The 24,440-nt window shown below is 50.6% G+C and overlaps 1 protein-coding gene across 1 annotated transcript in view; it reads left to right on the top strand.

Annotated features, from left to right (window-relative positions):
- Nucleotides 1–23,904, top strand: part of LOC118947901 (unconventional myosin-XV-like) — a gene marked incomplete at its 3' end in the record, with an annotated part of 118,221 nt that extends 94,317 nt beyond the window's left edge. The window contains exons 35-36 of the mRNA XM_036972940.1: nucleotides 20,949–21,016; nucleotides 23,794–23,904. Of these exons, the coding sequence (XP_036828835.1) occupies nucleotides 20,949–21,016; nucleotides 23,794–23,904 (179 nt within the window). The remainder of the gene's footprint in view (nucleotides 1–20,948; nucleotides 21,017–23,793) is intronic.
- Nucleotides 23,905–24,440: the final 536 nt, after the last annotated feature.

Genomic DNA, 24,440 nt, shown 5'->3' with positions numbered 1-24,440 from the left:
TCTCTGTGTTCCCGTTTAAACCAGGCCTCTCTCTCTGTGTGTGTTCCTGTTTAAACCAGGCCTCTCTCTCTCTCTCTCTCTGTGTTCCTGTTTAAACCAGGCCTCTCTCTCTCTCTGTGTTCCTGTTTAAACCAGTTCTCTCTCTCTCTGTGTTCCTGTTTAAACCAGGCCTCTCTCTCTCTTTATGTGTTCCTGTTTAAACCAGGGCCTCTCTCTCTCTCTGTGTTCCTGTTTAAAACAGGCCTCTCTCTCTCTCTCTCTCTCTCTCTCTGTGTTCCTGTTTAAACCAGGCCTATCTCTCTCTCTGTGTTCCTGTTTAAACCAGGCCTCTCTCAATCTCTCTGTGTTCCTGTTTAAACCAGGCCTCTCTCAATCTCTCTGTGTCCCTGTTTAAACCAGGCCTCTCTCTCTCGCTCTGTGTTCCAGTTTAAACCAGGCCTCTCTCTCTCTCTCTGTTCCTGTTTAAACCAGGCCTCTCTCAATCTCTCTGTGTCCCTGTTTAAACCAGGCCTCTCTCTCTCTCTCTCTGTTCCCTGTTTAAACCAGTCCCCTCTCTCTCTCTCTGTTCCCTGTTTAAACCAGGCCTCTCTCTCTCTCTCTCTCTCTGTGTTCCTGTTTAAACCAGGCCCCCCTCTCTCTCTCTGTTCCCTGTTTAAACCAGGCCTCTCTCTTTCTATGTGTGTTCCTGTTTAAACCAGCCCCCCCCCCCCCCCTCTCTCTCTCTCTCTCTCTCTCTCTCTCTCTCTCTGTTCCCTGTTTAAACCAGGCCTCTCTCTCTCTCTCTGTGTCCCTGTTTAAACCAGGCCCCTCTCTCTCTCTGTGTTCCTGTTTAAACCAGGCCTCTCTGTGTGTCCCTGTTTAAACCAGGCCTGTCTGTGTGTTCCTGTTTAAACCAGGCCTCTCTATCGGATCTCATACACAATAAACCACTACTGGAAGTGTTTTCAGTGATATCTAATGATTCAGGGGTTGGTTTTATGTTCAGCTGTTAGGCTTTTTCTTAGTGAGATGAAGTTTCCGTTCAGAAAGTCCTGGTGTTCTTGATGCTGTGCCCTATACCCTAAACCCTCTTTAGGGTATAGGGTGTTCCCTTACCCTGTACCCTAAATCTGTCCTCTGTACCCTAACCCTACATCCTAAACCCTCAGCTTGTTCCCTGTGTGTTCTGCTACCAAGCTGTATCCTAACCCTGTCTGTCTGCTACCCAGCTGTATCCTAACCCTGTCTCCTGTCTGTCTGCTGCCCAGCTGTATCCTAACCCTGTCTGTCTGCTACCCAGCTGTATCCTAACCCTGTCTGTCTGCTACCCAGCTGTATCCTAACCCTGTCTGTCTGTTACCCAGCTGTATCCTAACCCTGTCTGTCTGCTACCCAGCTGTATCCTAACCCTGTCTGTCTGCTACCCAGCTGTATCCTAACCCTGTCTGTCTGCTACCCAGCTGTATCCTAACCCTGTCTGTCTGCTACCCAGCTGTATCCTAACCCTGTCTGTCTGCTACCCAGCTGTATCCTAACCCCGTCTGTCTGCTACCCAGCTGTATCCTAACCCTGTCTGTCTGCTACCCAGCTGTATCCTAACCCTGTCTGTCTGCTTCCCAGCTGTATCCTAACCCTGTCTGTCTGCTACCCAGCTGTATCCTAACCCTGTCTCGTGTCTGTCTGCTGCCCAGCTGTATCGTAACCCTGTCTGTCTGCTACCCAGCTGTATCCTAAACCTGTCTGTCTGCTACCCAGCTGTATCCTAACCCTGTCGGTCTGCTACCCAGCTGTATCCTAACCCTGTCTGTCTGCTACCCAGCTGTATCCTAACCCTGTCTCCTGTCTGTCTGCTACCCAGCTGTGCCAGTGCTTCCAGTGATGGGTGGGATGATACCCCCTATACCCACAATGCCAAGCCCTTCCCACCATCAGTACCACCAGCTTCCTGCCTCGCCCCCTGCTGGCCACCACCCCTACCACACCCAGCCTACCTCTCCTGCCTCACCCCCTGCTGCCCACCGCCCCTACCACACCCAGCCTACCTCTCCTGCCTCACCCCCTGCTGCCCACCGCCCCTATCACACCCAGCCTACCTCTCCTGCCTCACCCCCTGCTGCCCACCACCCCTACCACACCCAGCCTACTTCTCCTGCCTCGCCCCCTGCTGCCCGCCACCCCTACCACACCCAGCCTCCTGCTCGGGCTCCTTCAGCTCCCCCAACCACTACTGCTACACCCCCTGCTGCCCCTCCCCTTGCCATGCCCCCCCTCCATGGGATGCCTCTCATGCCTTCCATGCCAGGCCTACCTCTGATGCCAGGTGTGATGCCAGGTATGGTGTGTTAGTGTGTTTATCATGCAGTGTTACTGTACCCTGCCCTGTACCCTATTCTGTACCCTGCCCTGTACCCTGCCCTGTACCCTATCCTGTACCCTGCCCTGCCCTGCCCTGTACCCTGCCCTGCACCCTTCCCTGTACCGTACCCTGTACCCTGTACCCTACCAAGTACCCTACCCTGTACCCTGCCCTGTTTCCTACCCTGTACCCTGCCCTGCACCCTGCCCTGTACCCTATCCTGTACCCTGCCCTGTACCCTGCCCTGTACCCTGCCCTGTACCCTGCCCTGTACCCTACCCTGCCATGGACCCTGCCCTGTAACCTGTCCTGTACCCTACCCTACCCTGCCCTGCACCCTGCCCTGTACCCTACCCTGTACCCTACGCTGTACCCTGCCCTGCACCCTGCCCTGTACCCTGCCCTGTACCCTGCCCTGCACCCTGCCCTGCACCCTGCCCTGCCCTGCCCTGTACCCTACCCTGTACCCTGTCCTGCCCCTCACCCTGGCCTGTACCCTGCTCTGTACCCTACCCTGCAACCTGCCCTGTACCTTGCCCTGCCCTGCACCCTGCCCTGTACCCTACCCTGCCCTGCACCCTGCCCTGTACCTTACCCTGCCCTGTACCCTGCACTGCACCCTACCCTGCCCTGTACCCTGCCCTGCACCCTACCCTGCCCTGTACCCTGCCCTGTACCCTGCCCTGTACCCTCCCCTGCACCCTGCACTGTACCCTGCCCTGTACCCTCCCCTGCACCCTGCCCTGTACCCTCCCCTGCACCCTGCCCTGTACCCTGCCCTGTACCCTGCCCTGTACCCTGCCCTGCACCCTGCCCTGTACCCTGCCCTGCACCCTGCCCTGCACCCTGCCCTGCCCTGTACCCTACCCTGTACCCTACCGAGTCAGACACTAACCCTGTGCCCTACTGAGTCAGACACTAACCCTGTACCCTACCCTGTACCCTACCAAGTCAGAAACTAAACCTGTGCCATACCGAGTCAGACAAAAACCCTGTACTCTACTGAGTCAAACACTAACCCTGTACCCTACCAAGTCAGACACTAACCCTGTACCCTACTGAGTCAGACACTAACCCTGTACCCTACTGAGTCAGACACTAACCCTGTACCCTCCTGAGTCAGTCACTAACCCTGTGCCATACCAAGTCAGACACTAACCCTATACCCTACTGAGTCAGACACTAACCCTGTACCCTACTGAGTCAGACACTAACCCTGTACCCTACTGAGTCAGACACTAACCCTGTACCCTACCGAGTCAGACACTAACCCTGTACCCTACTGAGTCAGACACTTACCCTGTACCCTACCAAGTCAGACACTAACCCTGTACCCTACTGACTCGAACACTAACCCTGTACCCTACCAAGTCTGTCACTAACCCTGTGCCATACCAAGTCAGACACTAAGCCTGTACCCTACCAAGTCAGACACTAACCCTGTACCCTAATGAGTCAAACACTAACCCTGTACCCTACTGAGTCAGTCACTAACCCTGTACCCTACCAAGTCAGACACTAAGCCTGTACCCTACCAAGTCAGACACTAAACCTGTACCCTACCAAGTCAGACACTAACCCTGTACCCTAATGAGTCAGACACTAACCCTTTACCCTACTGAGTCAGACACTAACCCTGTACCCTACTGAGTCAGACAATAACCCTGTACCCCACTGAGTCAGACAATAACCCTGTACCTTACCAAGTCAGTCACTAACCCTGTGCCATACCGAGTCAGACAAAAACCTTGTACTCTACTGAGTCAGACACTAACCCTGTACCCTACTGAGTCAGTCACTAACCCTGTGCCATACCAAGTCAGACACTAACCCTATACCTTACTGAGTCAGACACTAACCCTGTACCCTACTGAGTCAGACACTAACCCTGTACCCTACCGAGTCAGACACTAACCCTGTACCCTACTGAGTCAGACACTTACCCTGTACCCTACCAAGTCAGACACTAACCCTGTACCCTACTGAGTCAGACAATAACCCTGTACCCTACCGAGTCAGACACTAACCCTGTACCCTACCCTGGATCCTACCAAATCAGACACTAACCCTGTACCCTACTGAGTCAGACACTAACCCTGTACCCTACCCTGTACAAGACCAAGTGAGACACTAAACCTTTACCGTACCCTGTACCCTACCAAGTCAGACACTAACCCTGTACCCTACCGAGTCAGACACTATCCCTGTACCCTACCAAGTCAGACACTAACCCTGTACCCTACCAAGTCAGGCACTAACCCTGTCCCCTACCAAGTCAGACACTAACCCTGTACCCTACTGACTCGAACACTAACCCTGTACCCTACCAAGTCTGTCACTAACCCTGTACCCTACCAAGTCAGACACTAACCCTGTACCCTAATGAGTCAGACACTAACCCTGTACCCTACTGAGTCAGACACTAACCCTGTACCCTACTGAGTCAGACACTAACCCTGTACCCTACTGAGTCAGACAATAACCCTGTACCCCACTGAGTCAGACAATAACCCTGTACCCTACCAAGTCAGTCACTAACCCTGTGCCATACCGAGTCAGACAAAAACCTTGTACTCTACTGAGTCAGACACTAACCCTGTACCCTACTGAGTCAGTCACTAACCCTGTGCCATACCAAGTCAGACACTAACCCTATACCTTACTGAGTCAGACACTAACCCTGTACCCTACTGAGTCAGACACTAACCCTGTACCCTACCGAGTCAGACACTAACCCTGTACCCTACTGAGTCAGACACTTACCCTGTACCCTACCAAGTCAGACACTAACCCTGTACCCTACTGACTCGAACACTAACCCTGTACCCTACCAAGTCTGTCACTAACCCTGTGCCATACCAAGTCAGACACTAAGCCTGTACCCTACCAAGTCAGACACTAACCCTGTACCCTAATGAGTCAGACACTAACCCTGTACCCTACTGAGTCAGACACTAACCCTGTACCCTACTGAGTCAGACAATAACCCTGTACCCCACTGAGTCAGACAATAACCCTGTACCCTACCAAGTCAGTCACTAACCCTGTGCCATACCGAGTCAGACAGAAACCTTGTACTCTACTGAGTCAGACACTAACCCTGTACCCTACTGAGTCAGTCACTAACCCTGTGCCATACCAAGTCAGACACTAACCCTATACCTTACTGAGTCAGACACTAACCCTGTACCCTACTGAGTCAGACACTAACCCTGTACCCTACCGAGTCAGACACTAACCCTGTACCCTACTGAGTCAGACACTTACCCTGTACCCTACCAAGTCAGACACTAACCCTGTACCCTACTGAGTCAGACAATAACCCTGTACCCTACCGAGTCAGACACTAACCCTGTACCCTACCCTGGATCCTACCAAATCAGACACTAACCCTGTACCCTACTGAGTCAGACACTAACCCTGTAACCTACCCTGTACCAGACCAAGTGAGACACTAAACCTTTACCGTACCCTGTATCCTACCATGTCAGACACTAACCCTGTACCCTACCGAGTCAGACACTATCCCTGTACCCTACCAAGTCAGACACTAACCCTGTACCATACCAAGTCAGACACTAACCCTGTACCCTACCAAGTCAGGCACTAACCCTGTCCCCTACCAAGTCAGACACTAACCCTGTACCCTACTGACTCGAAGACTAACCCTGTACCCTACCAAGTCTGTCACTAACCCTGTGCCATACCGAGTCAGACAAAAACCCTGTACTCTACTGAGTCAAACACTAACCCTGTACCCTACTGAGTCAGTCACTAACCCTGTACCCTACCAAGTCAGACACTAAGCCTGTACCCTACCAAGTCAGACACTAAACCTGTACCCTACCAAGTCAGACACTAACCCTGTACCCTAATGAGTCAGACACTAACCCTGTACCCTACTGAGTCAGACACTAACCCTGTACCCTACTGAGTCAGACACTAACCCTGTACCCTACTGAGTCAGACAATAACCCTGTACCCCACTTAGTCAGACAATAACCCTGTACCCTACCAAGTCAGTCACTAACCCTGTGCCATACCGAGTCAGACAAAAACCTTGTACTCTACTGAGTCAGACACTAACCCTGTACCCTACTGAGTCAGTCACTAACCCTGTGCCATACCAAGTCAGACACTAACCCTATACCCTACTGAGTCAGACACTAACCCTGTACCCTACTGAGTCAGACACTAACCCTGTACCCTACCGAGTCAGACACTAACCCTGTACCCTACTGAGTCAGACACTTACCCTGTACCCTACCAAGTCAGACACTAACCCTGTACCCTACTGAGTCAGACAATAACCCTGTACCCTACCGAGTCAGACACTAACACTGTACCCTACCCTGGATCCTACCAAATCAGACACTAACCCTGTACCCTACTGAGTCAGACACTAACCCTGTACCCTACCCTGTACCAGACCAAGTGAGACACTAAACCTTTACCGTACCCTGTACCCTACCAAGTCAGACACTAACCCTGTACCCTACCGAGTCAGACACTATCCCTGTACCCTACCAAGTCAGACACTAACCCTGTACCCTACCAAGTCAGACACTAACCCTGTACCCTACCAAGTCAGGCACTAACCCTGTCCCCTACCAAGTCAGACACTAACCCTGTACCCTATTGACTCGAACACTAACCCTGTACCCTACCGAGTCAGTCACTAACCCTGTACCCTACCAAGTCAGGCACTAACCATGTACCCTACTGAGTCAGACACTAACCCTGTACCCTACCAAGTCAGACACTAACCCTGTACCCTACCCTGTACCCTATCAAGTCAGACACTAACCCTGTAGCCTACCCTGTACCCTACTGAGTCAGACACTAACCCTGTACCCTACCCTGTGCCCTACCAAGTCAGACACTAACACTGTACCCTGTTCTCTACCAAGTCAGACCCTAACCCTGTACCCTACCAAGTCAGACACTAACCCTTTACCCTACCAAGTCAGATACTAACCCTGTACCCTGTACCCTACCAAGTCAGACACTAACCCTGTACCCTACCAACTCAGACACTAACCCTGTACCCTACCAAGACAGACAATAACCCTGTACCCTACCCTGTACTCTACCAAGTCAGACACTAACCCTGTACCCTACCCTGTACCCTACCAAGTCAGACACTAACCCTGTACCCTACCAAGTCAGATACTAACCCTGTACCCTACCGAGTCAGACACTAACCCTGTACCCTACTGAGTCAGACACTAACCCTGTGCCCTACCCTGTACCCTACCGAGTCAGACACTAACCCTGTGCCCTACCCTGTACTCTACCGAGTCAGACCCTAACCCTGTACCCTACCAAGTCAGATACTAACCCTGTACCCTACCGAGTCAGATACTAACCCTGTGCCCTACCCTGTACCCTACCGAGTCAGACACTAACCCTGTGCCCTACCCTGTACTCTACCGAGTCAGACACTAACCCTGTACCCTACCCTGGATCCTACCAAATCAGACACTAACCCTGTACCCTACTGAGTCAGACACTAACCCTGTAACCTACCCTGTACCAGACCAAGTGAGACACTAAACCTTTACCGTACCCTGTATCTTACCATGTCAGACACTAACCCTGTACCCTACCGAGTCAGACACTATCCCTGTACCCTACCAATTCAGACACTAACCCTGTACCCTACCAAGTCAGACAATAACCCTGTACCCTACCAAGTCAGGCACTAACCCTGTCCCCTACCAAGTCAGACACTAACCCTGTACCCTACTGACTCGAACACTAACCCTGTACCCTACCAAGTCTGTCACTAACCCTGTGCCATACCGAGTCAGACAAAAACCCTGTACTCTACTGAGTCAAACACTAACCCTGTACCCTACTGAGTCAGTCACTAACCCTGTACCCTACCAAGTCAGACACTAACCCTGTACCCTACCAAGTCAGACACTAACCCTTTACCCTACCAAGTCAGATACTAACCCTGTACCCTGTACCCTACCAAGTCAGACACTAACCCTGTACCCTACCAACTCAGACACTAACCCTGTACCCTACCAAGACAGACAATAACCCTGTACCCTACCCTGTACTCTACCAAGTCAGACACTAACCCTGTACCCTACCCTGTACCCTACCAAGTCAGACACTAACCCTGTACCCTACCAAGTCAGACACTAACCCTGTACCCTACTGAGTCAGACACTAACCCTGTGCCCTACCCTGTACCCTACCGAGTCAGACACTAACCCTGTGCCCTACCCTGTACTCTACCGAGTCAGACCCTAACCCTGTACCCTACCAACTCAGACACTAACCCTGTACCCTACCAAGACAGACAATAACCCTGTACCCTACCCTGTACTCTACCAAGTCAGACACTAACCCTGTACCCTACCCTGTACCCTACCAAGTCAGACACTAACCCTGTACCCTACCAAGTCAGACACTAACCCTGTACCCTACCAATTCAGACACTAACCCTGTACCCTACCAAGTCAGACACTAACCCTGTACCCTACCAATTCAGACACTAACCCTGTACCCTACCAAGTCAGACACTAACCCTGTACCCTACCAAGTCAGGCACTAACCCTGTCCCCTACCAAGTCAGACACTAACCCTGTACCCTACTGACTCGAACACTAACCCTGTACCCTACCAAGTCTGTCACTAACCCTGTGCCATACCGAGTCAGACAAAAACCCTGTACTCTACTGAGTCAAACACTAACCCTGTACCCTACTGAGTCAGTCACTAACCCTGTACCCTACCAAGTCAGACACTAACCCTGTACCCTACCAAGTCAGACACTAACCCTTTACCCTACCAAGTCAGATACTAACCCTGTACCCTGTACCCTACCAAGTCAGACACTAACCCTGTACCCTACCAACTCAGACACTAACCCTGTACCCTACCAAGACAGACAATAACCCTGTACCCTACCCTGTACTCTACCAAGTCAGACACTAACCCTGTACCCTACCCTGTACCCTACCAAGTCAGACACTAACCCTGTACCCTACCAAGTCAGACACTAACCCTGTACCCTACCAAGTCAGATACTAACCCTGTACCCTACCGAGTCAGACACTAACCCTGTACCCTACTGAGTCAGACACTAACCCTGTGCCCTACCCTGTACCCTACCGAGTCAGACACTAACCCTGTGCCCTACCCTGTACTCTACCGAGTCAGACCCTAACCCTGTACCCTACCAAGTCAGATACTAACCCTGTACCCTACCGAGTCAGATACTAACCCTGTGCCCTACCCTGTACCCTACCGAGTCAGACACTAACCCTGTGCCCTACCCTGTACTCTACCGAGTCAGACACTAACTCTGTACCCTACCCTGTACCCTACCAAGTCAGACACTAACCCTGTACCCTACCGAGTCAGATACTAACCCTGTGCCCTACCCTGTACCCTACCGAGTCAGTCACTAACCCTGTACCCTACCAAGTCAGGCACTAACCATGTACCCTACTGAGTCAGACACTAACCCTGTACCCTACCAAGTCAGACACTAACCCTGTACCCTACCCTGTACCCTATCAAGTCAGACACTAACCCTGTAGCCTACCCTGTACCCTACTGAGTCAGACACTAACCCTGTACCCTACCCTGTGCCCTACCAAGTCAGACACTAACACTGTACCCTGTTCTCTACCAAGTCAGACCCTAACCCTGTACCCTACCAAGTCAGACACTAACCCTTTACCCTACCAAGTCAGATACTAACCCTGTACCCTGTACCCTACCAAGTCAGACACTAACCCTGTACCCTACCAACTCAGACACTAACCCTGTACCCTACCAAGACAGACAATAACCCTGTACCCTACCCTGTACTCTACCAAGTCAGACACTAACCCTGTACCCTACCCTGTACCCTACCAAGTCAGACACTAACCCTGTACCCTACCAAGTCAGACACTAACCCTGTACCCTACCAAGTCAGATACTAACCCTGTACCCTACCGAGTCAGACACTAACCCTGTACCCTACTGAGTCAGACACTAACCCTGTGCCCTACCCTGTACCCTACCGAGTCAGACACTAACCCTGTGCCCTACCCTGTACTCTACCGAGTCAGACCCTAACCCTGTACCCTACCAAGTCAGATACTAACCCTGTACCCTACCGAGTCAGATACTAACCCTGTGCCCTACCCTGTACCCTACCGAGTCAGACACTAACCCTGTGCCCTACCCTGTACTCTACCGAGTCAGACACTAACTCTGTACCCTACCCTGTACCCTACCAAGTCAGACACTAACCCTGTACCCTACCGAGTCAGATACTAACCCTGTGCCCTACCCTGTACCCTACCGAGTCAGACACTAACCCTGTACCCTACCAAGTCAGACACTAACCCTGTACTCTACCGAGTCAGACACTAACTCTGTACCCTACCCTGTACCCTACCAAGTCAGACACTAACCCTGTACCCTACCGAGTCAGATACTAACCCTGTACCCTACACTGTACCCTACCGAGTCAGACACTAACCCTGTACCCTACCAAGTCAGACACTAACCCTATACCCTACCCTGTACCGTACCAAGTCAGACACTAACCCTGTACCCTACCCTGTACCCTACCAAGTCAGACACTAACCCTGTACCCTACCGAGTCAGACACTAACCCTGTACCCTACCAAGTCAGACACTAACCCTGTACCCTTCTGAGTCAAAATCAAATCAAATCTAAATGTATTTACATAGCCCTTCATACATCAGCTGATATCTCAAAGTGCTGTACAGAAACCCAGCCTAAAACCCCAAACATCAAGCAATGCAGGTGTAGAAGCACGGTGGCTAGGAAAAACTCCCTAGAAAGGCCAAAACCTAGGAAGAAACCTAGAGAGGAACCAGGCTATGAGGGGTGGCCAGTCCTCTTCTGGCTGTGCCGGGTGGAGATTATAACAGAACATGGCCAAGATGTTCAAATGTTCATAAATGCCCAGCATGGTCGAATAATAATAAGGCAGAACAGTTGAAACTGGAGTAGCAGCACGGTCAGGTGGACTGGGGACAGCAAGGAGATCATGTCAGGTAGTCCTGGGGCATGGTCCTAGGGCTCAGGTCCTCCGAGAGAGAGAAAGAAAGAGAGAATAGAAACAGCATATGTGGGGTGGCCAGTCCTCTTCTGGCTGTGCCGGGTGGAGATTATAACAGAACATGAGTCAGACACTAACCCTGTACCCTACTGAGTCAGACACTAACCCTGTACCCTACCGAGTCAGATACTAACCCTGTGCCCTACGCTGTACCCTACCCAGTCAGACACTAACCCTGTACCCTACCCTGTACGCTACCACGTCAGATACTAACCCTGTACCCTACCAAGTCAGATACTAACCCTGTACCCTACCGAGTCAGACACTAACCCTGTACCCTACTGAGTCAGACACTAACCCTGTGCCCTACCCTGTACCCTACCGAGTCAGACACTAACCCTGTGCCCTACCCTGTACTGTACCGAGTCAGACCCTAACCCTGTACCCTACCAAGTCAGATACTAACCCTGTACCCTACCGAGTCAGATACTAACCCTGTGCCCTACCCTGTACCCTACCGAGTCAGACACTAACCCTGTGCCCTACCCTGTACTCTACCGAGTCAGACACTAACTCTGTACCCTACCCTGTACCCTACCAAGTCAGACACTAACCCTGTACCCTACCGAGTCAGATACTAACCCTGTGCCCTACCCTGTACCCTACCGAGTCAGACACTAACCCTGTACCCTACCAAGTCAGACACTAACCCTGTACCCTTCTGAGTCAGACACTAACCCTGTACCCTACACTGTACCCTACCGAGTCAGACACTAACCCTGTACCCTACCAAGTCAGACACTAACCCTATACCCTACCCTGTACCGTACCAAGTCAGACACTAACCCTGTACCCTACCCTGTACCCTACCAAGTCAGACACTAACCCTGTACCCTACCGAGTCAGACACTAACCCTGTACCCTACCAAGTCAGACACTAACCCTGTACCCTTCTGAGTCAAAATCAAATCAAATCTAAATGTATTTACATAGCCCTTCATACATCAGCTGATATCTCAAAGTGCTGTACAGAAACCCAGCCTAAAACCCCAAACATCAAGCAATGCAGGTGTAGAAGCACGGTGGCTAGGAAAAACTCCCTAGAAAGGCCAAAACCTAGGAAGAAACCTAGAGAGGAACCAGGCTATGAGGGGTGGCCAGTCCTCTTCTGGCTGTGCCGGGTGGAGATTATAACAGAACATGGCCAAGATGTTCAAATGTTCATAAATGCCCAGCATGGTCGAATAATAATAAGGCAGAACAGTTGAAACTGGAGTAGCAGCACGGTCAGGTGGACTGGGGACAGCAAGGAGATCATGTCAGGTAGTCCTGGGGCATGGTCCTAGGGCTCAGGTCCTCCGAGAGAGAGAAAGAAAGAGAGAATAGAAACAGCATATGTGGGGTGGCCAGTCCTCTTCTGGCTGTGCCGGGTGGAGATTATAACAGAACATGAGTCAGACACTAACCCTGTACCCTACTGAGTCAGACACTAACCCTGTACCCTACCGAGTCAGATACTAACCCTGTGCCCTACGCTGTACCCTACCCAGTCAGACACTAACCCTGTACCCTACCCTGTACGCTACCACGTCAGATACTAACCCTGTACCCTACCAAGTCAGACACTAACCCTGTACCCTACCGAGTCAGTCACTAACCCTGTACTCTACCCTGTACCCTACCGAGTCAGATACTAACCCTGTACCCTACCCTGTACGCTACCACGTCAGATACTAACCCTGTACCCTACCAAGTCAGACACTAACCCTGTACCCTACCGAGTCAGACACTAACCCTGTACCCTACCGAGTCAGATACTAACCCTGTACCCTACCAAGTCAGACACTAACCCTGTACCCTACCAAGTCAGACACAAACCCTGTACCCTACCCTGTACCCTACCAAGTCAGGCACTAACCCTGTGCACTACCAAGTCAGGCACTAACCCTGTACCCTACCAAGTCAGACACTAACCCTGTGCCCTACCAAGTCAGGCACTAACCCTGTACCCTACCAAGTCAGACACTAACCCTGTACCCTACCAAGTCAGACACTAACCCTGTACTCTACCCTGTACCTTACCGAGTCAGACACTAACCTTGTACCCTACCCTGTACCCTACCGAGTCAGACACTAACCCTGTACCCTACCGAGTCAGACACTAACCCTGTACCCTACCCTGTACCCTACCAAGTCAGACACTAACCCTGTACCCTACCGAGTCAGACACTAACCCTGTACCCTACCCTGTACCCTACCGAGTCAGACACTAACCCTGTGCCCTACCCTGTACTCTACCGAGTCAGACACTAACTCTGTACCCTACCCTGTACCCTACCAAGTCAGACACTAACCCTGTACCCTACCGAGTCAGATACTAACCCTGTGCCCTACCCTGTACCCTACCGAGTCAGACACTAACCCTGTACCCTACCAAGTCAGACACTAACCCTGTACCCTACCCTGTACCCTACCGAGTCAGACACTAACCCTGTGCCCTACCCTGTACTCTACCGAGTCAGACACTAACTCTGTACCCTACCCTGTACCCTACCAAGTCAGACACTAACCCTGTACCCTACCAAGTCAGACACTAACCCTGTACCCTTCTGAGTCAGACACTAACCCTGTACCCTACACTGTACCCTACCGAGTCAGACACTAACCCTGTACCCTACCAAGTCAGACACTAACCCTATACCCTACCCTGTACCGTACCAAGTTAGACACTAACCCTGTACCCTACCCTGTACCCTACCAAGTCAGACACTAACCCTGTACCCTACCGAGTCAGACACTAACCCTGTACCCTACCAAGTCAGACACTAACCCTGTACCCTTCTGAGTCAAAATCAAATCAAATCTAAATGTATTTACATAGCCCTTCATACATCAGCTGATATCTCAAAGTGCTGTACAGAAACCCAGCCTAAAACCCCAAACATCAAGCAATGCAGGTGTAGAAGCACGGTGGCTAGGAAAAACTCCCTAGAAAGGCCAAAACCTAGGAAGAAACCTAGAGAGGAACCAGGCTATGAGGGGTGGCCAGTCCTCTTCTGGCTGTGCCGGGTGGAGATTATAACAGAACATGGCCAAGATGTTCAAATGTTCATAAATGCCCAGCATGGTCGAATAATAATAAGGCAGAACAGTTGAAACTGGAGTAGCAGCACGGTCAGGTGGACTGGGGACAGCAAGGAGATCATGTCAGGTAGTCCTGGGGCATGGTCCTAGGGCTCAGGTCCTCCGAGAGAGAGAAAGAAAGAGAGAATAGAAACAGCATATGTGGGGTGGCCAGTCCTCTTCTGGCTGTGCCGGGTGGAGATTATAACAGAACATGAGTCAGACACTAACCCTGTACCCTACTGAGTCAGACACTAACCCTGTACCCTACCGAGTCAGATACTAACCCTGTGCCCTACGCTGTACCCTACCCAGTCAGACACTAACCCTGTACCCTACCCTGTACGCTACCACGTCAGATACTAACCCTGTACCCTACCAAGTCAGACACTAACCCTGTACCCTACCGAGTCAGATACTAACCCTGTACCCTACCCTGTACGCTACCACGTCAGATACTAACCCTGTACCCTACCAAGTCAGACACTAACCCTGTACCCTACCGAGTCAGACACTAACCCTGTACCCTACCGAGTCAGATACTAACCCTGTACCCTACCAAGTCAGACACTAACCCTGTACCCTTCCAAGTCAGACACAAACCCTGTACCCTACCCTGTACCCTACCAAGTCAGGCACTAACCCTGTGCCCTACCAAGTCAGGCACTAACCCTGTACCCTACCAAGTCAGACACTAACCCTGTGCCCTACCAAGTCAGGCACTAACCCTGTACCCTACCAAGTCAGACACTAACCCTGTACCCTACCAAGTCAGACACTAACCCTGTACTCTACCCTGTACCTTACCGAGTCAGACACTAACCTTGTACCCTACCCTGTACCCTACCGAGTCAGACACTAACCCTGTACCCTACCGAGTCAGACACTAACCCTGTACCCTACCCTGTACCCTACCAAGTCAGACACTAACCCTGTACCCTACCGAGTCAGACACTAACCCTGTACCCTACCCTGTACCCTACCGAGTCAGACACTAACCCTGTGCCCTACCCTGTACTCTACCGAGTCAGACACTAACTCTGTACCCTACCCTGTACCCTACCAAGTCAGACACTAACCCTGTACCCTACCGAGTCAGATACTAACCCTGTGCCCTACCCTGTACCCTACCGAGTCAGACACTAACCCTGTACCCTACCAAGTCAGACACTAACCCTGTACCCCTCTGAGTCAGACACTAACCCTGTACCCTACACTGTACCCTACCGAGTCAGACACTAACCCTGTACCCTACCAAGTCAGACACTAACCCTATACCCTACCCTGTACCGTACCAAGTCAGACACTAACCCTGTACCCTACCCTGTACCCTACCAAGTCAGACACTAACCCTGTACCCTACCAAGTCAGACACTAACCCTGTACCCTACCAAGTCAGACACTAACCCTGTACCCTTCTGAGTCAAAATCAAATCAAATCTAAATGTATTTACATAGCCCTTCATACATCAGCTGATATCTCAAAGTGCTGTACAGAAACCCAGCCTAAAACCCCAAACATCAAGCAATGCAGGTGTAGAAGCACGGTGGCTAGGAAAAACTCCCTAGAAAGGCCAAAACCTAGGAAGAAACCTAGAGAGGAACCAGGCTATGAGGGGTGGCCAGTCCTCTTCTGGCTGTGCCGGGTGGAGATTATAACAGAACATGGCCAAGATGTTCAAATGTTCATAAATGCCCAGCATGGTCGAATAATAATAAGGCAGAACAGTTGAAACTGGAGTAGCAGCACGGTCAGGTGGACTGGGGACAGCAAGGAGATCATGTCAGGTAGTCCTGGGGCATGGTCCTAGGGCTCAGGTCCTCCGAGAGAGAGAAAGAAAGAGAGAATAGAAACAGCATATGTGGGGTGGCCAGTCCTCTTCTGGCTGTGCCGGGTGGAGATTATAACAGAACATGAGTCAGACACTAACCCTGTACCCTACTGAGTCAGACACTAACCCTGTACCCTACCGAGTCAGATACTAACCCTGTGCCCTACGCTGTACCTTACCCAGTCAGACACTAACCCTGTACCCTACCCTGTACGCTACCACGTCAGATACTAACCCTGTACCCTACCAAGTCAGACACTAACCCTGTACCCTACCGAGTCAGACACTAACCCTGTACTCTACCCTGTACCCTACCGAGTCAGATACTAACCCTGTACCCTACCCTGTACGCTACCACGTCAGATACTAACCCTGTACCCTACCAAGTCAGACACTAACCCTGTACCCTACCGAGTCAGACACTAACCCTGTACCCTACCGAGTCAGACACTAACCCTGTACCCTACCAAGTCAGACACAAACCCTGTACCCTACCCTGTACCCTACCAAGTCAGGCACTAACCCTGTGCCCTACCAAGTCAGGCACTAACCCTGTACCCTACCAAGTCAGACACTAACCCTGTGCCCTACCAAGTCAGGCACTAACCCTGTACCCTACCAAGTCAGACACTAACCCTGTACCCTACCAAGTCAGACACTAACCCTGTACTCTACCCTGTACCTTACCGAGTCAGACACTAACCTTGTACCCTACCCTGTACCCTACCGAGTCAGACACTAACCCTGTACCCTACCGAGTCACACACTAACCCTGTACCCTACCCTGTACCCTACCAAGTCAGACACTAACCCTGTACCCTACCGAGTCAGACACTAACCCTGTACCCTACCCTGTACCCTACCGAGTCAGACACTAACCCTGTGCCCTACCCAGGTACTCTACCGAGTCAGACACTAACTCTGTACCCTACCCTGTACCCTACCAAGTCAGACACTAACCCTGTACCCTACCGAGTCAGATACTAACCCTGTGCCCTACCAAGTCAGACACTAACCCTGTACCCTACCCTGTACCCTACCGAGTCAGACACTAACCCTGTGCCCTACCCTTTACTCTACCGAGTCAGACACTAACTCTGTACCCTACCCTGTACCCTACCAAGTCAGACACTAACCCTGTACCCTACCGAGTCAGATACTAACCCTGTGCCCTACCCTGTACCCTACCGAGTCAGACACTAACCCTGTACCCTACCAAGTCAGACACTAACCCTGTACCCCTCTGAGTCAGACACTAACCCTGTACCCTACACTGTACCCTACCGAGTCAGACACTAACCCTGTACCCTACCAAGTCAGACACTAACCCTATACCCTACCCTGTACCGTACCAAGTCAGACACTAACCCTGTACCCTACCCTGTACCCTACCAAGTCAGACACTAACCCTGTACCCTACCGAGTCAGACACTAACCCTGTACCCTACCAAGTCAGACACTAACCCTGTACCCTTCTGAGTCAAAATCAAATCAAATCTAAATGTATTTACATAGCCCATCATACATCAGCTGATATCTCAAAGTGCTGTACAGAAACCCAGCCTAAAACCCCAAACATCAAGCAATGCAGGTGTAGAAGCACGGTGGCTAGGAAAAACTCCCTAGAAAGGCCAAAACCTAGGAAGAAACCTAGAGAGGAACCAGGCTATGAGGGGTGGCCAGTCCTCTTCTGGCTGTGCCGGGTGGAGATTATAACAGAACATGGCCAAGATGTTCAAATGTTCATAAATGCCCAGCATGGTCGAATAATAATAAGGCAGAACAGTTGAAACTGGAGTAGCAGCACGGTCAGGTGGACTGGGGACAGCAAGGAGATCATGTCAGGTAGTCCTGGGGCATGGTCCTAGGGCTCAGGTCCTCCGAGAGAGAGAAAGAAAGAGAGAATAGAAACAGCATATGTGGGGTGGCCAGTCCTCTTCTGGCTGTGCCGGGTGGAGATTATAACAGAACATGAGTCAGACACTAACCCTGTACCCTACCAAGTCAGGCACTAACCCTGTGCCCTACCAAGTCAGGCACTAACCCTGTACCCTACCAAGTCAGACACTAACCCTGTGCCCTACCAAGTCAGGCACTAACCCTGTACCCTACCAAGTCAGACACTAACCCTGTACCCTACCAAGTCAGACACTAACCCTGTACTCTACCCTGTACCTTACCGAGTCAGACACTAACCTTGTACCCTACCCTGTACCCTACCGAGTCAGACACTAACCCTGTACCCTACCGAGTCAGACACTAACCCTGTACCCTACCCTGTACCCTACCAAGTCAGACACTAACCCTGTACCCTACCGAGTCAGACACTAACCCTGTACCCTACCCTGTACCCTACCGAGTCAGACACTAACCCTGTGCCCTACCCTGTACTCTACCGAGTCAGACACTAACTCTGTACCCTACCCTGTACCCTACCAAGTCAGACACTAACCCTGTACCCTACCGAGTCAGATACTAACCCTGTGCCCTACCCTGTACCCTACCGAGTCAGACACTAACCCTGTACCCTACCAAGTCAGACACTAACCCTATACCCTACCCTGTACCCTACCAAGTCAGACACTAACCCTGTACCCTACCCTGTACCCTACCAAGTCAGACACTAACCCTGTACCCTACCGAGTCAGACACTAACCCTGTACCTTACCAAGTCAGACACTAACCCTGTACCCTTCTGAGTCAAAATCAAATCAAATCTAAATGTATTTACATAGCCCTTCATACATCAGCTGATATCTCAAAGTGCTGTACAGAAACCCAGCCTAAAACCCCAAACATCAAGCAATGCAGGTGTAGAAGCACGGTGGCTAGGAAAAACTCCCTAGAAAGGCCAAAACCTAGGAAGAAACCTAGAGAGGAACCAGGCTATGAGGGGTGGCCAGTCCTCTTCTGGCTGTGCCGGGTGGAGATTATAACAGAACATGGCCAAGATGTTCAAATGTTCATAAATGCCCAGCATGGTCGAATAATAATAAGGCAGAACAGTTGAAACTGGAGTAGCAGCACGGTCAGGTGGACTGGGGACAGCAAGGAGATCATGTCAGGTAGTCCTGGGGCATGGTCCTAGGGCTCAGGTCCTCCGAGAGAGAGAAAGAAAGAGAGAATAGAAACAGCATATGTGGGGTGGCCAGTCCTCTTCTGGCTGTGCCGGGTGGAGATTATAACAGAACATGAGTCAGACACTAACCCTGTACCCTACTGAGTCAGACACTAACCCTGTACCCTACCGAGTCAGATACTAACCCTGTACCCTACCAAGTCAGACACTAACCCTGTACCCCTCTGAGTCAGACACTAACCCTGTACCCTACACTGTACCCTACCGAGTCAGACACTAACCCTGTACCCTACCAAGTCAGACACTAACCCTATACCCTACCGAGTCAGATACTAACCCTGTACCCTACCAAGTCAGACACTAACCCTGTACCCTACCAAGTCAAACACTAACCCTGTACCCTACCAAGTCAGACACTAACCCTGTACCCTACCAAGTCAGGCACTAACCCTGTACTCTACCCTGTACCCTACCGAGTCAGATACTAACCCTGTACCCTACCCTGTACGCTACCACGTCAGATACTAACCCTGTACCCTACCAAGTCAGACACTAACCCTGTACCCTACCGAGTCAGACACTAACCCTGTACCCTACCGAGTCAGATACTAACCCTGTACCCTACCAAGTCAGACACTAACCCTGTACCCTACCAAGTCAAACACTAACCCTGTACCCTACCAAGTCAGACACTAACCCTGTACCCTACCAAGTCAGGCACTAACCCTGTACCCTACCAAGTCAGACACAAACCCTGTACCCTACCCTGTACCCTACCAAGTCAGGCACTAACCCTGTGCCCTACCAAGTCAGGCACTAACCCTGTACCCTACCAAGTCAGACACTAACCCTGTGCCCTACCAAGTCAGGCACTAACCATGTACCCTACCAAGTCAGACACTAACCCTGTACCCTACCAAGTCAGACACTAACCCTGTACTCTACCCTGTACCTTACCGAGTCAGACACTAACCTTGTACCCTACCCTGTACCCTACCGAGTCAGACACTAACCCTGTACCCTACCGAGTCAGACACTAACCCTGTACCCTACCCTGTACCCTACCAAGTCAGACACTAACCCTGTACCCTACCGAGTCAGACACTAACCCTGTACCCTACCCTGTACCCTACCGAGTCAGACACTAACCCTGTGCCCTACCCTGTACTCTACCGAGTCAGACACTAACTCTGTACCCTACCCTGTACCCTACCAAGTCAGACACTAACCCTGTACCCTACCGAGTCAGATACTAACCCTGTGCCCTACCCTGTACCCTACCGAGTCAGACACTAACCTTGTACCCTACCCTGTACCCTACCGAGTCAGACACTAACCCTGTACCCTACCGAGTCAGACACTAACCCTGTACCCTACCCTGTACCCTACCAAGTCAGACACTAACCCTGTACCCTACCGAGTCAGACACTAACCCTGTACCCTACCGTGTGTGTGTTCATCTTTTTGTATCTCAAGAGGAGGATTGGTTGTTTCTAGTTGTGTTGAAACTGTCTGTCTGTGTGTTTCTCCAGGTTCTCCAGAACAGACAGGGATGTCTCAGCAGCAACAGACCATCATCAACCAGCAAGCCATCATACTGGTTTGTCTCATTATACTATACTGAACAAAAATATGTAAAGTGTTGGTCCCATGTTTCATGATCTGAAACAAAAGATCCCAGAAATGTTCCATAACGCACAAAAAGCTTCTTTCTCCCTAATGTGTTTCCATCCCTGTTGCATTTCTCCATTGTCAAGATAATCCATCCACCTGACAGGTGGGTCATATCAAGAAGCTTATTAAACAGCATGAACATTACTCAGATGCACCTTGTGCTGGGAACAATAAAAGGCCACTCTAAAATGTGCAGTTTTGTCACACAACACAATGCCACAGATGTCTCAAGTTTTGAAGGAGCGTGCAATTGGCATGCTGATTGTGCGGGGGCACCGGTTAGTCGAGGTAATAAGGTAAAGTGACAATGCATGGAGAATAAACAGCAGCCGAATGCATTGTCCCTACTCTCCGAAGATGGAGGGTAGGGACAATGCAAATAGTCAATTTGTTATCTGTTCAGGAGTCTTATGGAGTAGAAGCTGTTAAGAAGCCTCTTGGTCGCTCCGGTACAGCTTGCCGTGCGGCATCAGAGAGAACAGTCTATGACTAGGGTGGCTGGAGCCCTTGGCAATTTTTAGGGCCTTCCTCTGACACCGCTGGGTATAGAGGTCCTGTATGGCAGGAAGCTTGGCCCCAGGGATGTACTGGGCCTTACGCACTACCCTCTGTAGTGCCTTGCGGTCGAAGGCCGAGCAGTTGCCATACCAGGTGGTGATGCTCTCAATGGTGCAGCTGTAGAACTTTTTGAGGATCTGAGGACCCATGCCACATCTTTTCAGTCTCCTGAGGGGAATAGGCTTTTTAAGGATCTGAGGGCCAAATCTTTTCAGTCTCCTGAGGGGAAAAGGCGTTTTGAGGATCTGAGGACCAAGTCTTTTCAGTCTCCTGAGGGGAATAGGCTTTTTGAGGATCTGAGGACCCATGCTGAATCTTTTCAGTCTCCTGAGGAGAAAAGGCGTTTTGAGGATCTGAGGACCAAATCTTTTCAGTCTCCTGAGGGGAATAGGCTTTGTCGTGCCCTTTCACCACTGTCTTGATGTGTTTGGAACATGTTAGTTTTTTGGACACCAAGGAACTTGAAGCTCTCCATCTGCTCCACTACATACAGCCCCGTCGATGAGAATGGGGACGTGCTCAGTCCTCCTTTTCCTGTAGTCCACAATCATCTCCTTTGTCTTGATCACGTCGAGGGAGAGGTTTCTATCCTGGCACCACACGGTCAGGTCTCTGACCTCCTCCCTATAGGCTATCTCATCGTTGTCGGTGATCAGGCCTACCACTGTTGTGTCATCGGCAAACTTAATGATGGTGTTGGAGTCGTGCCTGGCCATGCAGTCATGGGTGAACAGGGAGTACAGGAGGGGACTGAGCACGCACCACTGAGGGACTCCTGTGTTGAGGATCATTATGGCTGATGTGTTGTTACCTACCCTTACCACATGGGGGAGGCCCGTCAGGAAGTCCAGGATCCAGTTGCAGAGGGAGGTGTTTAGTCCCAGGGTCTTTAGCTTAGTGATGAGCTTTGAGACACTATGGTGTTGAACGCTGAGCTGTAGTCAATGAATAGCATTCTCACATAGGTGTTCCTTTTGTCCAGGTGGGAAAGGGCAGTGTGGAGTGCAAAAGAGATTGCATCATCTCTGGATCTGTTGGGGTGGTATGCAAATTGGAGTGGGTCTAGGATTGATGTGTTGATGTGTTGATGTGAGCCATGACCTGCCTTTCTAAGCACTTCATGGCTACAGACATGAGTGCTATGGGTCGTTAGTCATTTAGGCAGGTTACCTTGGTGTTCTTGGGCACAGGGACTATGGTGGTCTGTTTAAAACATGTTGTTGTTACAGACTCGGTCAGGGACAGGTTATAAATGTCATTGAAGACATTGGTCAGTGCATGCTCGGAGTACACGTCCTGGTAATCTGTCTGGCCTTGCGGCCTTGTGAATGTTGACCTGTTTCACGGTCTCACTCACATCGGCTACGGAGAGCGTGAGATCACATAGTCATCCAGAACAGCTGATGCTCTCATGCATGCTTCAGTGTTGATTGCCTCGAAGCGAGCATAGAAGTTATTTCTCTCGTCTGGTAGGCTCGTGTCACTGGGCAGCTCTTGGCTGTGCTTCCCTTTGTAGTCCGTAAAAGTTTGCAAGCCCTGCCACATCCGACGAGTGTCGGATCCGGTATTGTACGATTCAGTTTATGTACTATAAACTGCTATAATCATATTGTAATCTACTATAATGCTCTGTAGTAATGATATAATACTTCTATAATACTACTGTAATACTACTATAATACTGCTATAATAGTGTAATACTACTATAAACCTGCTACAGTACTTCTATAATACTAATGTAATACTACTATAATACTGTAATCCTACTGTAATACTGCTACAGTACTTCTATAATACTACTGTAATACTACTATAATACTGCTATAATACTGTAATACTACTGTAATCCTACTGTAATACTGCCGCCATACTTCTATAATACTACTGTAATACTGCTATAATACTGTAATACTACTGTAATCCTACTGTAATACTGCTATAATACTGTAATACTACTGTAATCCTACTATAATACTGCTATAATACTGTAATCCTACTGTAATACTACTGTAATCCTACTATGTTCCTGTTTTTCAGGCCCAGCAGATGACCATGCAGGCCATGGCTATAATAATGTAATCCTACTGTAATCCTACTGTAATACTGTAATACTACTGTAATACTACTGTGTTCCTGTTTTTTCAGGCCCAGCAGATGACCATGCAGGCCATGGCTTTCCAGCAGCAGATGTTGTCTTCCTTCCCCCTCGCCCCCCAGGCCCCTCCCACACAACCAAGCCCCCGCACCTCAGGCCATGTGAGGACACACACTGACACACACACACACACACGCACACACACGCACACACTGACACACACACACACACACACACACACATACACGCACACGCACACGCACACACACACGCACACGCACACACACACACACACACACACGCACGCGCACGCGCACGCACACGCACACGCACACACACACTGACACGCACACGCACACGCACACATGCACGCACACACACACACTGACACACACACACACACGCACACGCACACGCACACACACACATTTTAAATACTTAATTTGAATCCACAAATTACAATACAAATTAAAATACAAGAAGGATTCAAACATTTCAAACAGAGCAGTACCTTCTCCATACAGCTAGACTGACCATACCAGCTGAAACAGAGCAGTACCTCCTCCATACAGCTAGACTGACCATACCAGCTGAAACAGAGCAGTACCTTCTCCATACAGCTAGACTGACCATACCAGCTGAAACAGAGCAGTACCTCCTCCTCCATACAGCTAGACTGACCATACCAGCTGAAACA

Source organism: Oncorhynchus mykiss, unplaced genomic scaffold (assembly GCF_013265735.2).
Source record: "Oncorhynchus mykiss isolate Arlee unplaced genomic scaffold, USDA_OmykA_1.1 un_scaffold_213, whole genome shotgun sequence".
NCBI classification, from domain to species: domain Eukaryota; kingdom Metazoa; phylum Chordata; class Actinopteri; order Salmoniformes; family Salmonidae; genus Oncorhynchus; species Oncorhynchus mykiss.
The sequence above is the reverse complement of the archived record's forward strand: the minus strand, read 5'-3'. Positions and strand labels throughout refer to the sequence as shown.